The sequence below is a fragment of the Conger conger genome, chromosome 12, assembly GCF_963514075.1.
Source record: "Conger conger chromosome 12, fConCon1.1, whole genome shotgun sequence".
NCBI classification, from domain to species: domain Eukaryota; kingdom Metazoa; phylum Chordata; class Actinopteri; order Anguilliformes; family Congridae; genus Conger; species Conger conger.
The window spans coordinates 39,540,783-39,555,820 of record NC_083771.1 but is presented as its reverse complement, the minus strand read 5'-3'; the positions used below and the strand labels follow the sequence as shown (position 1 = coordinate 39,555,820).

The following is a 15,038-nucleotide window of genomic DNA, read 5'->3' as shown; positions in this document are numbered from 1 at the left end:
CACTCTCACTCCCACTCTCTCTCTCACTCTCACTCCCACTCCCACTCTCTCTCTCACTCTCACTCCCACTCTCACTCCCATTCTCTCTCTTACTCTCACTCTCACTCTCACTCTCATTCTCGCTCTCACTCTCACTCCCACTCTCTCTCTCACTCCCACTCTCACTCCCACTCTCTCTCTCACTCTCACTCCCACTCTCTCTCTCACTCTCACTCCCACTCTCTCTCTCACTCTCACTCTCACTCCCACTCCCACTCTCACTCTCGCTCTCACTCCCACTCTCACTCCAACAAACAATCTCACTCCCACTCCCACTCTCACATTAACCAAGTCCAAGAGCCAGCTTTCCTTTCACTAACAATATGCTTGTTTTCTTTGAAGCAATGAAAACCAATATATTAAAAGATATTATTCCAGAAATAAAATATCAATGTATTTCATACATTAATATATTATAGATTAATATGTGAAATGCAATTTGGCAAAAATAAGAATAGGAAATGGGGGAAATGATTCTTTCATTGTCTCGTTTAGGGAGTATACTGTTTAATTAGTTTTTGTATGATTAAATTAGAATAAAATGAAATAAAAACATTGCAGAAATTGTTCACACCATTTCCTCAGCACTATTGATCAGCAGTTCATAACATATGGCTTGTCATCACATCCAAAGACAGGAAGGTTAGGTTAATTAGGTTAATTAAGTCTAAATTTCCCCTTGGTGTGCTCCTGCCGTTGCTCTTGAGCAAGGCACTGGCCTCAGAACTGGAGTTGGTCTCAGAAGAAATTGAGAAGAGCGAGGGCTAAATAGGACCGAATAAGTCCATGGTACACATTAACAGTTATTGTGCATAATGCATTTATAATAGGTCGGGGCATGTTGGAACAGAAAACCATCATTTTTTACATTACATTACATTACGTGGCATTTAGCAGACGCTCTTATCCAGAGCGACGTACAACAAAGTGCAAATCAATCACAAGAACAAGTGCAAAAGTAGACCTGAGAGGACAGTACAGTTCCGAGTCCTAGTGTAAAAATGCAGAAATTCAGAACCCTTGAAGAGTACAATCAACATTCAAACTAGCATACCACTGTTGGCAGCTAGAATACAACAACAGCCAATAAAAAACAACAATACCTATACAAGTAACGATATCTATACATAAGTGCCATTACGGTCTAAGGCTAATCACAGTGATTGTGAGTTGGGGAGGGAAAGGTGTAGCCTGAAGAGATGGGTCTTCAGTCTGCACTTGAAGGAGGTCAGAGACTCTGCCGTTCTGACATTCACCGGGAGGTCATTCCACCACCGTGGGACCAGGACAGACAGCAGTCGTGAGCGTGAAGTGCAGGTGTGGCGAGGGGGAGGCGCCAGACGGCACGAAGTGGCAGAACGGAGGGGTCTTGTTGGTGTATAGGTCTTGATAAGGGATTGAATATACACAGGGGCTGATCCTTTAACTGCCTGGTATGCGAGCACCAAAGTTTTAAATTTGATGCGAGCCATAACAGGCAGCCAGTGGAGGTTGCTGAGCAGGGGGGTGACATGTGAATGTCTGGGAACATTGAATACCAGACGGGCTGCAGCATTCTGGATGAGTTGTAGGGGTCTGATGGCAGATGCTGGAAGGCCAGCCAGCAGAGAATTGCAATAGTCCAGGCGGGACAGGACCATTGCTTGAACACAAACATTTGTTGTGTGAATCCATATGTTTTCAGACTTTATTTCCTCAAGGTTATTTTGCAGAGTTACTGTAATGAGTTTAATGAATCTAGTACCTTCCTACAAAAAGAAATGCATTCACTGCTACAGAACAAGTGGTTATTGTTCCTACATCTCTTGCACACATTCAGTCAAAAGCTTTGTTTCCCACACGCCAGTGCTGCCCACGCAAACATAGGCAGCAGTAAAATTGCTTTGCACTTCAGATTTCCATTAACTGCCCTCTATTCTGGCACATTGATACTTTCCTCACTCTACGGAGGACCATAGTTAAAATGTGATAAAGAATGTCTATGGAATTCAGTTATTCAATGTCAGTGGATTGATGACTGTGGCTCTGGGTTTTCTGGTTAATTTGTTTGATGTTGTTGAGGGAATGGCGCTTACATGGTTTATAAATGCATTATCCTATATACAGGGTGGCCTGTAGCATAGTGGTTAAGCGTAGTGGTTAAGGTTAAGGTGGTTAAGGTAACTGACTGGGACCCGCAAGGTCGGTGGTTCTTATCCCGGTGTAGCCCTTGAGCAAGGCCCTTAACCCTGCATTGCTCCAGGGGAAGATTGTCTCCTGCTTAGTCTCAATCAACTGTACATCGCTCTGGATAAGAGCGTCTGCCAAATGCCAGTAATGTAATGTAATGTAATGATACCAATTTATGATACCAGTATTAGAAAGCTATTCCTGCATCCTGTGAAAACATCTGACTGCAATCTTGTAATCTGTGCTGTTTACTGTGAGTTTTCACAAAAAGATTAAGGCTTTGCCAATCACAGCAGAAGCGCTTGTCATATTTGGGGAAAACAAACGTTAAGAAAGCAATGCATGGCCTAAGTCATAAACTACACCCTCAAACCACTTGCAGGAGGACTTCTCTGCATTGGCCTCAAGGTGGAAACACATCATTTGCATTTAGATTAGGCGAAAGGAGCCTTTAGAAACTGTGGTGACGTTATTGTGTGGGCTCAAATGAACAAATCAAAATATATATTCTTTTCCAAAGCTTGCACAGAATGCATGCCTTATATCTGTTGGCAGAAAAGAAGGGAAATATCCCAGCAACACTCTGTCTGAGTTGTGGGTTCATCAGTTTAGGATGCAGTACCCCAGGTTGTAATACAGGAAGGTTGAAAGTGAGGGCAAGCAGACTTGGCCAGTAAAACTTTATGAATGGTTGGAAATCTTTTTTTTTTTTAAAGAAGCAAAGAAGCAGTACAGTGACAGCGAGCCCTCGGCGGTCTGGATGTGGACCTTCACTGGTGCCGTGTTTCTGCAGTGGACCTTCACTGATGCCGTGTTTCTGCAGTGGACCTTCACTGATGCCGTGTTTCTGCAGTGGACCTTCACTGATGCCGTGTTTCTGCAGTGGACCTTCACTGATGCCGTGTTTCTGCAGTGGACGGGGGCTGGGAGGAGTGGAGCGAGTGGTCAGCGTGTGCCTCAGAGTGTCACAGACAGCGCCGGAGAGAGTGCAGCGCACCGCTTCCAAAGCACGGAGGGAAAGAGTGTGAGGGGGCTCCGCAGGACACCGAGAACTGCACTGGGGACCTGTGCACCCACAGTGAGTCCCTGCATGCTTCAACCACACCTTCACTATCATCGTCATAGCTGCTGCCAACCAAAAACTACCCTTCTGAATGTCAGCAAAAACACAAAAGGCAAAATCCTGAAATGACAAACGCACACAGATGTCATTGGATGACACAGCAGTGTGAATGGATATCAATTCATTCAACTTCACATTTTTATTTTTAATTCCAGTGATCAGAGTCAAAATCTCTGCTAAAATGGGAAAATCCAAATGAATGCATATCCTCGTAATTCAGTCTTTGTATGCAAGACTGATGATTACAGTATGTTGCTAATCAGTAGCACAAATGTGCCTGGCAGGAAGCACTGGCAGAATCTGCTTCACCACATGGGCTATAACCTCTGACACAATGTCTCTGCTTTTGCAGATCGAAAGCTGATTCATGACGTAAAGCCTCAAACTGAGTCAAGCTGTTTGTTTTAAATTTGTCACATCCCCTCAAATCCGTAAAAATATCATTTGCAAAAAATAAAAATGAATAATCCCCATACTCCAGGCACTTGATAAGTCCATTTGCCCTTATACACTGTCACTGCAGTGAGTGCAAAATAGTCCCACCCAGCCAGACAGGTGCATTTCCCTGATTGTTCCGTATGAAAAAAGGTTAATTATCCTTTAAATGGTCAAATCTCTCAGTCAACTTAATTACCCTTGTTTCTGTCATTGTAACCCTGTGTATTTGGAGTATGCATTTGTGGCAGTCATTGTTCCCCTTTAATTTGATCAGAACAAAGAGGTCTTCAGCTCTGAGAACATGCCTACTACACACACACACACACACACTCACATAAAAATATGTATATCTATTTCTGGAAATCTACAGCATTTAAATGGTAAATGGTAAATGGTTGGTATTTATATAACGCCTTTATCCAAAGTGCTGTACAATTGATGCTTCTCATTCACCCATTCATACACACACTCACACGGCGATTGGCTGCCATGCAAGGCGCCGACCAGCTCGTCAGGAGCATTTGGGGGTTAGGTGTCTTGCTCAGGGACACTTCGACACAGCCCGGGCGAGCCCGACTGCCAGAAGCCTGCTCTTACTGCCTGAGCCATGTCGCCCCCCCCCCGTGCATGTGTGACAACCATTGTGCAACCAATGGTTTTGGCAACCAAGGCATGGGTTATTCTCAGGCCAATCAATACAAAAAACTCTGACATTGTTAACTGTGCTGTTATGGTGAACTCTGCAAACTGATTAAGCTGTTTTGTAAATGTAAAGGTTGCATAAGCCTACCAGAATTCATGCCAGTTCAGCTCTCCTTTGGTTGCATATTTACTGTGATGTAAACACCTCAGTTAATAAGAGAAAAAAGCAAACCTCTAAATTGTTAATAACATTACGATTGCATATGGGTCAAACTAAAATCCTTAGGAATAGTATTTGTCACTGCTGCCATTTCTATCTGCATCCTTACATTCCATAAATCGTTTTTCCATGAACACTGGCTGCATTATCATTACTGACTCAAGTTAATATGGATTATATGAGGATCATGTTGTATGTTACAGTTTTGGGTGGCAAAAGCCTTTTTCTTTTTCAAAGATGTTGCATTTGTATTTCCAGCAAATGACTAGTAGGTGCATGTGTTGCTTCACAGGACATTTTAAGCCTGAATGTTATACTTTAGATAATTTAACATTGTTATATTACCCATGAAATCTCCACACCTTTCACTTCTTTGATTTTATACATATGCCGGTGCTAAGCGGGAGTGCAAACACATTTATCTTCCTAAACTCAATTACAACACCCAGCCTTCTGCATGAAATCATCAAACACATTCAACACGCTGCAAAAAACCCAAAGATAATTCCATTTTAACATGCATTTTAATCTTATATATAGACTTATTTGATATACACAATAATAATCTTTCACAGTGTAATCTTGATATGTTTATGCATGCCCCTGGGTGTGTGTAACATAAAAGAGGTTGTACATAAGCGCGTCACACACACACTGTAGACACATTAATTATTATCTTAATATTGCGCTCCTTAAAATAGCAATGACAGCTGCGTCTGTATGAAAATAACAAAGTCCAATAAGTCTCAAGAATAAACTTTTTTTTTTGTAGTGCATAGACCATGTTCTTAGTAATTTTTTAGAACAAAATGTTACATTGTTGCATGTTAAAACTACACAAGCAGCACACACAATACTGGGACGAAGAAAGCAAAGCAGAAATCATTGAGATATGGCTCCAGATTAGTGCTGTACAGTTTTTTTGGTTTGATTGAATTGCATATGCTCTAAAAGAGATTATGTGAATTTGACTGAATCCTACTTAGATCTGGAGGAAATTCCATAATGAATGGAGCCACTTATTTGCAGCACGTACAGTGCAAAGGCTTTACGCTTCATGAACTTGGTCTGTGATACCTGGACCCATCTGGATCCTGAGCAGTGTGCTTCTATTTTCAGAGCAGGAAATTGCTGAAGTTGTTGGCTTAGTTCTGCCATAAATCCTTGACCCGGGGATTATGAAAAACATGTTTACTGGAGGCCTTCCAGGAAAACGCTTTTGTGATACTCAGAGGAAGACATTGGGACAAGATATTGATGTGCTCCGGTTCAACTTGCTGGTGTAGTTGTATTGATCCAGGACTCAAAACACAACGTCCCTCGGACTTCCAGCTCAAAGTTCTCATTTAAATATGTCTTCCGTCCTTTGTACGTACGTAATATACCAAGTAGTTCTCTCTCTTTGTATTGTCTCGTACCGTAGGTATGGACAGCACCAATGATGTGGCCCTGTACTCAGGGTTGGCGGCTGGAGTCATTGCCATGGCTGTCCTGTTTGTGGCAGTCATGCTGTACAGGAGGAACCAGAGTGAGTACGGGGTAGACGTCATTGATTCATCCACACTCACGGGGGGATTCCAGTCTTTCAACTTCAGGACAGCCAGACAAGGTGAGCAAAGGGGCTTGTGGGGAAATGTGGTGGAGCTTGACTGAGCCCTAATTGATTTGAAGTCCAGCACTCAATAAGCCAGAAATAATTTTTTTGTTCCTGCTAAAATCTTGGGAAAAATGAACCAACCTAATCAATTTATCTACAATATTCCTGATGGTTCACCTATCCGACACAGTTAAGCATGTGAACTCCCATGAAAGAAAGGAAATTACTAAACAATATAACCAATGGGAATGGGACTGTCATTTCGTTATTTTATTTTGAACAGACTGTGAGAGCAGTATGAACCAAAAAAACACCAAACAAATGACCACGCGTTTGCTCTGAATATAATTTTTATATATATCTTTTTTTTAAATCTGAGGATCTGCAGTATCACTGCAATTTATGGGTGAATAATAATTGGCAGTACAGGCTGTTAAACAGCAAAGTAGAGAACTGAGCAAATATAATTAAGAGGAATTATCTTGAAACCGTTGCTGTTGTTTTGCACAATTGACAAATGTGTCAGTCTAAACAAGGCCTACAGTAACTAGAAGCTGATTGATTTGCTTACATTGCATTACATTGCATGTCATTACTATCTTAACCATAGGCAACATTTACAAAAACTTAAAACTGTGATTTTGTTAGTCTGGATTATTTCTTTCTATACAGAACTGTCAAATTACAGTTTCTTCATTCTGAAGAAAAGTACAAAAAACAATACCTTTATCAGAAAAAGTATGTGCTCTGACCAAATTTACTCAAAGAACAATAATGGACATTTCCTCTCACCTCACATCAGCCATCTTGTGTACCAGTCCACAGCAGAGTTGGTGAAATGGGAAGACCATGGAGTTCCATCTTTGGAAGCTGTTATAATTGTGTGGCTGCAGGTTCACCTCTCCCAGCTGCTGTGCCAGTGTTATAAATTCCAGTTCTTTTCAACAGGGCTGCACATAAAGCCCCATCTGACCTTTGGCTGACCTTCCTGGGGTGGGATTTCACTCATTCGCACTATGCTTCACCATTCCAAGCCTGTGCTTTATTAGACTTAGTTTTTAGACTCATTGGTCTTCTGCTGCCACAGCCTATCCACTTAAGTGATTTGACACATCGTGTGTCTTCTGCATACCACTGTTGTAATGTGGGGTTATTTGCATTGCTGTCACCTTCCTGTCAGCTTTGACTAGTCTGGCCCTTCTCCACTGGCCTCTCTTATTTATAAGGCATTTTTGCCTGCAGAACTGCTGCTCACTGGATGTGTTTTGTTTTTTTGCACCATTCTCTGAAAAATCTAGAGACTGTTGTGTGTGAAAAATCCCAGGATATCAGCAGTTTCACTCCACCGACAAAGTTACTTGGTTCACATTTCTTTCCCATTCTGACATTTTGTCTGAAAAACAGCTGAACCGCTTGATCATGTCTGCATGCTTTTATGTATTTAGTTGCTGCCACATGATTGGCAATATATAAATTCTGCAATAACTCAAAACCCATACAAAGTATGAAATATTGATTAAATAGCAAGTCAGGGTTTGAAAATATTCCTTGTTTTTTTGTAAAATTTCCCCATCACAAGTCATGACTTGGGTCGATTACAGTCAGCATTTAGTACAGTAGATAGAGCCATACATGCCTCTATCAAGGCTTTGACAGCACCAAATGATGTCAGGCAGTTCACTGATTTCCCTACGCATCTCAGAAACCGTCCGTCAGAACCTAGTGGCATAGATTGCTGGCTTCTCCTAGGTTACCGGAGTTATTTACGGCACACGTGTCTCATGAGATGAGTCTCGGACAAGACCTGTGGCTCTGACATTCTCATCATACATGAAGTAGGCTTCGTTGTATCATCTCTCCTCACATTTTTCTGGAGTTTGTTTAGTTGAAGAGAAAGAGCAATTAATAGTTTGCAAGATTTCCTGCCATGCTTTTTGTCATATTGCATTCTTCAGTTTGAAGTAATTAATGATTTCTTGCTGCGTCAATTAGATCTTCGCCTTGTTGAATCCATTATTATCTGAGCATATCACATATATGCTACAGCTCTTAACAATTAGTTGTGATATGTTTAGCGGACATTCATTTGATTAATTTTGTATCAAACTGAGATCAGCACTGAAGAATATCTCTTATTCTTTGCAAAAAAAGGTTGTAGCACTGTTATGCATAGCACTTAGGTCCTACTTTTTGGTGATAATTTTTTTGGCTCCTAAAGTTCGAGTAATTCTGAGAAGCTTTATATATATATGGCCCAAGATTGTTAACTGGGAGATTCCATATCCGTTCTCATTTTCTCCCTCTCTTTGCATACCCTGTTTTCCATCTTTGATATTGTGATTTTTTTCAATAAATCTATAGGCTACCTCAGGGCAGTGTGTTTTGTTATTGTATTTATCATGACATGCATAAATCAAAGGGGAACTTCTGTACTGTTTATATTCAATTTGTCATGGTCCACATACACATTCAAACTGCATTGCATGAAATTAATCTTTCCGTTTGTTGCTCCTGTGAGGATGACAAAATTGCCATTTTGCTCTCACCCCAGGAAACCCTCTGCTGATCAGCTCGTCCACGCCTCCTGACCTCACGGTGGGCCGCGCCTACAGCAGCCCCATCTGTTTCCAGGACTCCATGGACAAAGAGCTCATGTGTGAATCCTCTCTCTTTGACCCCTTGCCAGACATCAAGGTTAAAGTTCAAAGCTCCTTTATCGTATCTTTAGGGGTGTCGGATCGGGCGGAGTACCACGCGAAATCCGTCCCCGAGGCCCTCCCTCGGGGGCTTCGCCATGGAAACTACAGCTTCACAGAGAGTCAGGAGAAGAGCCTGCTCGCACCCAACTCTTTAAACAAGCCCGCCAAGGCCCCAATAAAGACATTTGGTGTATATGGCCATGCAGGTGGACGGCTTGTGGTGCCAAACACAGGTGAGTTTCGCACAAAAGAAGGTGCTATGCCTGAGATCAATAGTACTTGACGATTTAAGATTTTCATTATTTTGAGTAGAAGGAGGACTTGCCTCACACCTGCCAACACAGTAAATGTTTCTCTTTGTGACTCTCTTGATCTACTTTGAGTATAGAGAGACTGCAGACTCCCACATGCTTCCTTTCATATCAGCCTTTTTCATACATGCTTCTTTGCAGTGTATGGACACAGACAAATGCTTGAACTTCATGCCATTTCGCCATGCTTCGGATCCACGGAGTGCATTAAATTAGCCTGACATTTAAAAGAAAAACTCAAGACTGTTGAAAGATTTCTTACATCACTTTCATATTAACACTGGTACAAAGGCAGAATTGTAGGCAAGAGCGGTGAAACAAATCTGCTTTTGTGTTGCCTCTGAATCTTAGCCTTGCACACTCTTCAGTAACATTCCAAAGTGCATCTGAGAGATTCAAAAAACATGTAGGCAGCTTTAGAAAGACACGCTCTGCTGTGGCAGTGAATAGTCAATCAGCACTAGCACCAGGGCCGTTCCTTCTCGACCCAAATGAAGTGCACTGCAGCATCTCTTCAATTTCTTTATTTTTCTTCTGTGTGTGTGGTGGTAGGCAATGATGAGGAATAACAATCCTGAAAATTTGAGCTTCACACACTCTTTAGTTTCTCTGCTAGAGTCTTCTCAAATTTAGGGGGCCATCACTTCACTCTTGTAAAAACTTGCATGCAATTCGATTTCCAAATGGCCATAACTGCCAAATCATTGGATATTTGGTATCTTGGGAGGACTTAAAAGTGTGTATAATTCAAATCTGCGGTCAAAGAACATCTATTTTCATTTTGAAGATATTGGACCTTAGAAGTTATATTTGTTTCCACAAGAAACCTTTTTCGAGGCGTCATATCTCAAAAAGTAAACACATTGTTTTTCCATTTTTTCGTTTGTGGAAGTATTATGAGAGACCTGTCTCCTATAAAAAATTGAAATACATCAAGTGATTAACAATGACTTGAAAAATGAAAAATGTGAGTTAATTTATGCATATTTTGACACTCCAAAAGGCTGCCTTCCTCAACTTTGGAAATATTGAAGATTCACTCAAGATCATTATTCATGAAACAAATCTCGTGGTGTCTTGATAGGTCTGGTTTCTCCCACCCCTGCATTGTGGAGGATCGGCTAAACTGTCATGACTGGCATTCAGGGAATCCTGCGCAATGTTTTGTTGGAAATTCTGACCAAATAAAATATCTAGAAATTCTAACCGTTTTCTCTCATTTATGAGATTTGCTAGAACTCATTTTCTTAAAAAAAAGTGACATCTGCCACAAAAGAACACACACATATGTATTCGCACGAGTCCACACCCACCATGTTTCCCTCTGGCACATCTCTGTGCTGGCAGATGAGTCTGGCTCCCTGGAGAATAATTTTGGGACACTGTCGCAGTCGGTGAATAGTGAAGATTCACGCTGCTCGTCCTGCCACCTCCCTGTAACAGCCCTGACAGGTAGAAGGTGTTTTCTGTTATTGTTTTTTTTATGAAATCTAACCGTTGGACTGGCACATTGGAGGGGAAAGAAAGCATGCGTTCTCTCCAGTGTATGCACCAGTGGAGGCACAACGAGCAGAGCTTTTCCTCCCAGTGCATCCCTTCTTGATGGGCAAGTTCATGCTGAGGTTCTAGGCTGGCTATTTATGCCTTTATTACATACAGTATGTCACGTGCGTAACTGCAGGTAGTTTTAATTACGTAATTTACATTGGCATCACATTCCTTAGTTATTTGCAGGTATATTGTATTGAAGTATAGTGTGTGTTCTGGTGCATTGTCTGCCATAATTTCAGCATTTTTATTGCAGTAGCCCTGTTGTAAGTGTAATAGGCCTGCTATAGATGCTGCTCATGTTCTCATCCCAGCTAACCTCCCATGTCTTTCCACAGGAGTCAGCCTACTGGTACCACATGGGGCCATCAATGAGGACACAACATGGGAGATGTACATGATCATCAGTCAGGAAGACTGCAGGTAGGGATGGAGGTAGTACAGCAAAGGAAAACTCTTCCTCTCTCTGTCATTTAATCATACATTCCTCAACGTTAAGGACACATGTAAATTGAATCCATACTGTATCTCTGTCCCCTTATGCTAATCTGTGCTGCAACTAACCAGTGAGATGCAAACAAAATACTTCAGTCAACCTCTTCATAGCTTCTCCCACGCAGTGTTGATACTGGTGGTACATACAGTACTTACAATGAAAATAATGTGTGCATTCTTTCTGATGGTTAAGACGTATATCAACCTTTACCATTTTACTGTATAATTATTTGCAGTAGCAATTTTATTGCTCTTATCCTGGGCAATTTACACAGCTTACTCCAGCTGTATATTTACTGAAGCAGTTGAGGTTAACCATTATGATACACTACCACCATTTATTTGGATGTTTTTAACCCCTTATGGTTGGATACGATCTGCAAGTTACATCTCCCTTAACACATGGATACGACCTGCGTGTTACATCTCCTTTAACAGATGGATGCGACACCAGCGTTGTATTTGATCATATTACCGTTTTTCAAGAGACATGACTGTTGAAATGCACTGTGATTCGTAGGCCTTTCTATGGATTTTCTTTCGGGCACCTTAGTCCATAATGGGTTAAGGAGCTCAACAACTGCATGCAAATTCTGACTTTTTTTTTCCTTAAAAAAAAGAATCATTCAAGTGGTCCTGTGAATCATTCAATTGCTTTAAAGCCTTTCAGTAATAATGCAAAATAATGCCTTTGAGCAAACGGCGTGATTGAGGGCTGAGTCTGACAGAAGTGTTTCCCTTTAATCAGTGGCCAAAAATCTATAACAAAGAGTTGACTCACTCCCAGTTTATATATGGCCCAAATATACCCATGTGAGTACTCTGTGGACTGTCAGTCCACATTTACATTTACATTTTAGTCATTTGGCAGACGCTTTTAGTCCAAAAGCGACTTACAAGTGCATAGGTTCTTCCACAAGTTAAAGCATCACATCCATAACTAGTAAAATACACATGAGGTGCTGTTCTAAACAAAAAATACAGTCATCGTAAGTGCAAGTTTTTGGGTTAGACAAGCGGGATGGGGGGACTGGTGATCAGGCAGACTGCAGAATTCTGGACCAGCTGGAGGGGCTTGATGGCACAAGATGGGAGACTGGCTAGGAGGGAGTTGCAGTAATCCAGGCGGGAAATGACGAGCTGGGTGGCTTTTTCCATCAGGAGATCCAAATACTTGTCTTTGATTATTTATTATTTTACTGTATTGCAAAATCTATCTAAATAAACTATACTTAAATTTGCTTTATTTTTACTCTTCTATAATAATTATGCATGATGTTAATTACATTGAATTACAAAGATAAATACTAAATTACTAAAGATAAAAACATTTTAAAAAAAGGGTGTGTACACTGTAGCTAGTTGCTTGCAGTAGGGGTGCTGTTATTGCTAGCAATAATAAGTCAGCTATCTGTGAGTGGCCTGGATATTTAAATTAGTGGTGCATGTAATAATATATAGTTTTATTGGCGTAGGTTCATTTTTCAGCTGGTGGGGGCTTAATCTCTGCCCATGAGTGGGGTACCACCATTATTACTACCTGGGGGAGACCCTGAGACCTTCTGGATGAGAATTTAGTATGATGAGACTAAAGTTGAGCCAATTTAAAACTAAGCTATATGTGTGGCACAAACTGAAAACAGTCTGTCAGGTGGCACCATTCCTAACATCAGGCATTGTGATCATGCTATGGGGATGTTTATCAGCAAGAGGCACTAGGAAGCTTCTTTCCAGCAAGTAGTAGATGGACTGAGTCAAATACAATCAAATCCGTGAGGAATGTTTGAAAACACAATCTGCAAGATGTCTGCATTTAGGGCTAACATTCACAGTGCAGCATAACAGGGACCCAAAGCACATGGCAAAGAAGTTATGGTTTAAAGGCAAGACTGTCTGTATTCTAGAATAGTTCAGCCAAAGCCCAGACGTGAATCTCATTGAAATTCTGTGGTATGGCCTGAAAATTGCTGTCCACCCCTGTCCGTATAACTTGGCAGAGATAGGGACTATTCTTGCTGCCAAGTTCTGTCTATATTGTATTGACTCTGGGGGGAGGAGGCTCAAGGTGAATATCTATGAAGGCATTGTGCATACATTGCAAAAACTGTTTTCAACATTTGAATGTTGACCTCGGAATGTTTTACATTCTTACTATTATTGTTGGAAATATTACATGTACTTTGCAAGTAATTCTCTATGGGGGCTTAATCATGTGTTGCAATAAGATGCAATAGGATAGAATTGAAATACTGTTGCAAGAGGGTTTTACTTTTGTAGGAAATATGCAGTATGCCTCCCACTGGTGTTAGGGTCATTTACCACAAGCGGGACCACAAGCATGCACTCAGATTTTTCCATACTATTTGCTATTTGAAGAAATAAAGTACAGGACAGTGGTAACCTTCTGTTTTTCCTTAGACACGTGTGTGTGTTGATAAAATAATGTTTGTGACAAGGGCAAATAATAGTAATAATAATAAGAATAAAAATACTCTGGTAGATATAACTTGAATGGTGTGTGTTGGATAAGTAGTAAAGCTTAACTGGTTCAGAAATGGACAGTCTGTGCAAAGCTTAATCTCACTCAGCCTCTACCTTTGGACTGCTGTTTTTCCCTGATAGGCATAGTGTGGTTTACTCCCTTCCCCTGTCTGTCCTGCTTCTAGGGATTTGAAGCAGAGAGCTGTCAATCACGGTCTATCTTTGACAGTTATAGAGGCGTTTGGCGAATTGAATCCATTCTTCTTCCACAACCAAACCATCTAAATTCGACAGTACTCACTATAGCAAAATAGAAATCAATTTGATACAGTAATTTGGCATTCGGTTGAATATATAATATAGCTATGGCCTGTAGCTATATTGCTTTGTTATACTGTCTTACCAAACGCAGGAGAATATCGTGCGAGATCTCCAGTGAGCAGTGGGTTGCTGCTGAAACAGCGTGCTGGATCATCGGTGCCAGGCTCTTGCTTCTAGATCAAGTTGAACATGAATGCTTTGGAGCAGTTCAGGGATTGTGTTGTTGGAGGTGTCCTGTTCTGAGTGGCATATACAACTAATATGGCCTTTACTCAGCTTTATAAAAAGGGATCGGTTGGAATCTGTTTCAGACACACTACCAGGCTTTCTCAATGTCCTGTCCGTTATTTTATAATGGGTTATTCAATCCCTGGTTTCCTTTGTGTGATACCCTCAAAACTCTGCTGAGGAGGTTATCTGCCTGATCGGGAACAGCATGTCTTTAATGGTGCTTCATTTGTGTCATCAAATAATATAAATATCCTCAAGCAACACTTAGCAAGAGCAGCAGGAAACATCATACTATTTGTTTGTGTGTGTGTATGAACAGAAATCTATATGAACCGTAGTCATTTCAACTGTTTTAAGCTCCAGTGCCTGTTCACATCCCTACGTATAGCCCCTTCACACCCACCTGAAATAAATACAAAAGCTGGCTTACAACCGTTTTCTTCTCTAATTCAGAAAGCGGGTGTGCCGCCAGACTCCAAATTAGGCAGATTTCCCGTCTGCCATGCGTCCCTTTCATTGTGTGTGATATATCTGACATCACGTACGGTGAAAGAAATATTAAATAGCTGTTTGTTCAAATGATGTGGATGATTAAGGAGCATCAGTAGCAAATGCATACTTTTCTTGCAGCCCTAGAGTTATTTGCTATTTTTCTTTGGACAGACTACATCAATAATTGATGACAGTTAATGTGTCCTCTTGTAAGAGAATACAAATTTTGGCA

General features: G+C 41.0%; 1 protein-coding gene across 2 annotated transcripts in view; it reads left to right on the top strand.

The window, feature by feature from the left end:
• LOC133105450 (netrin receptor UNC5D-like) overlaps positions 1-15,038 on the top strand; it is a 109,347-nt gene that overhangs the window by 77,135 nt on the left and 17,174 nt on the right. Inside the window, exons 7-10 of one of the 2 annotated variants that reach the window (XM_061215577.1) lie at positions 3,122-3,286; positions 6,055-6,159; positions 8,780-9,160; positions 11,125-11,209. In XM_061215577.1, coding sequence (XP_061071561.1) covers positions 3,122-3,286; positions 6,055-6,159; positions 8,780-9,160; positions 11,125-11,209 — 736 coding nt within the window. Of the gene's footprint in view, positions 1-3,121; positions 3,287-6,054; positions 6,241-8,779; positions 9,161-11,124; positions 11,210-15,038 lie in introns of both variants that reach the window. The other variant, XM_061215576.1, reaches the window with a different exon arrangement.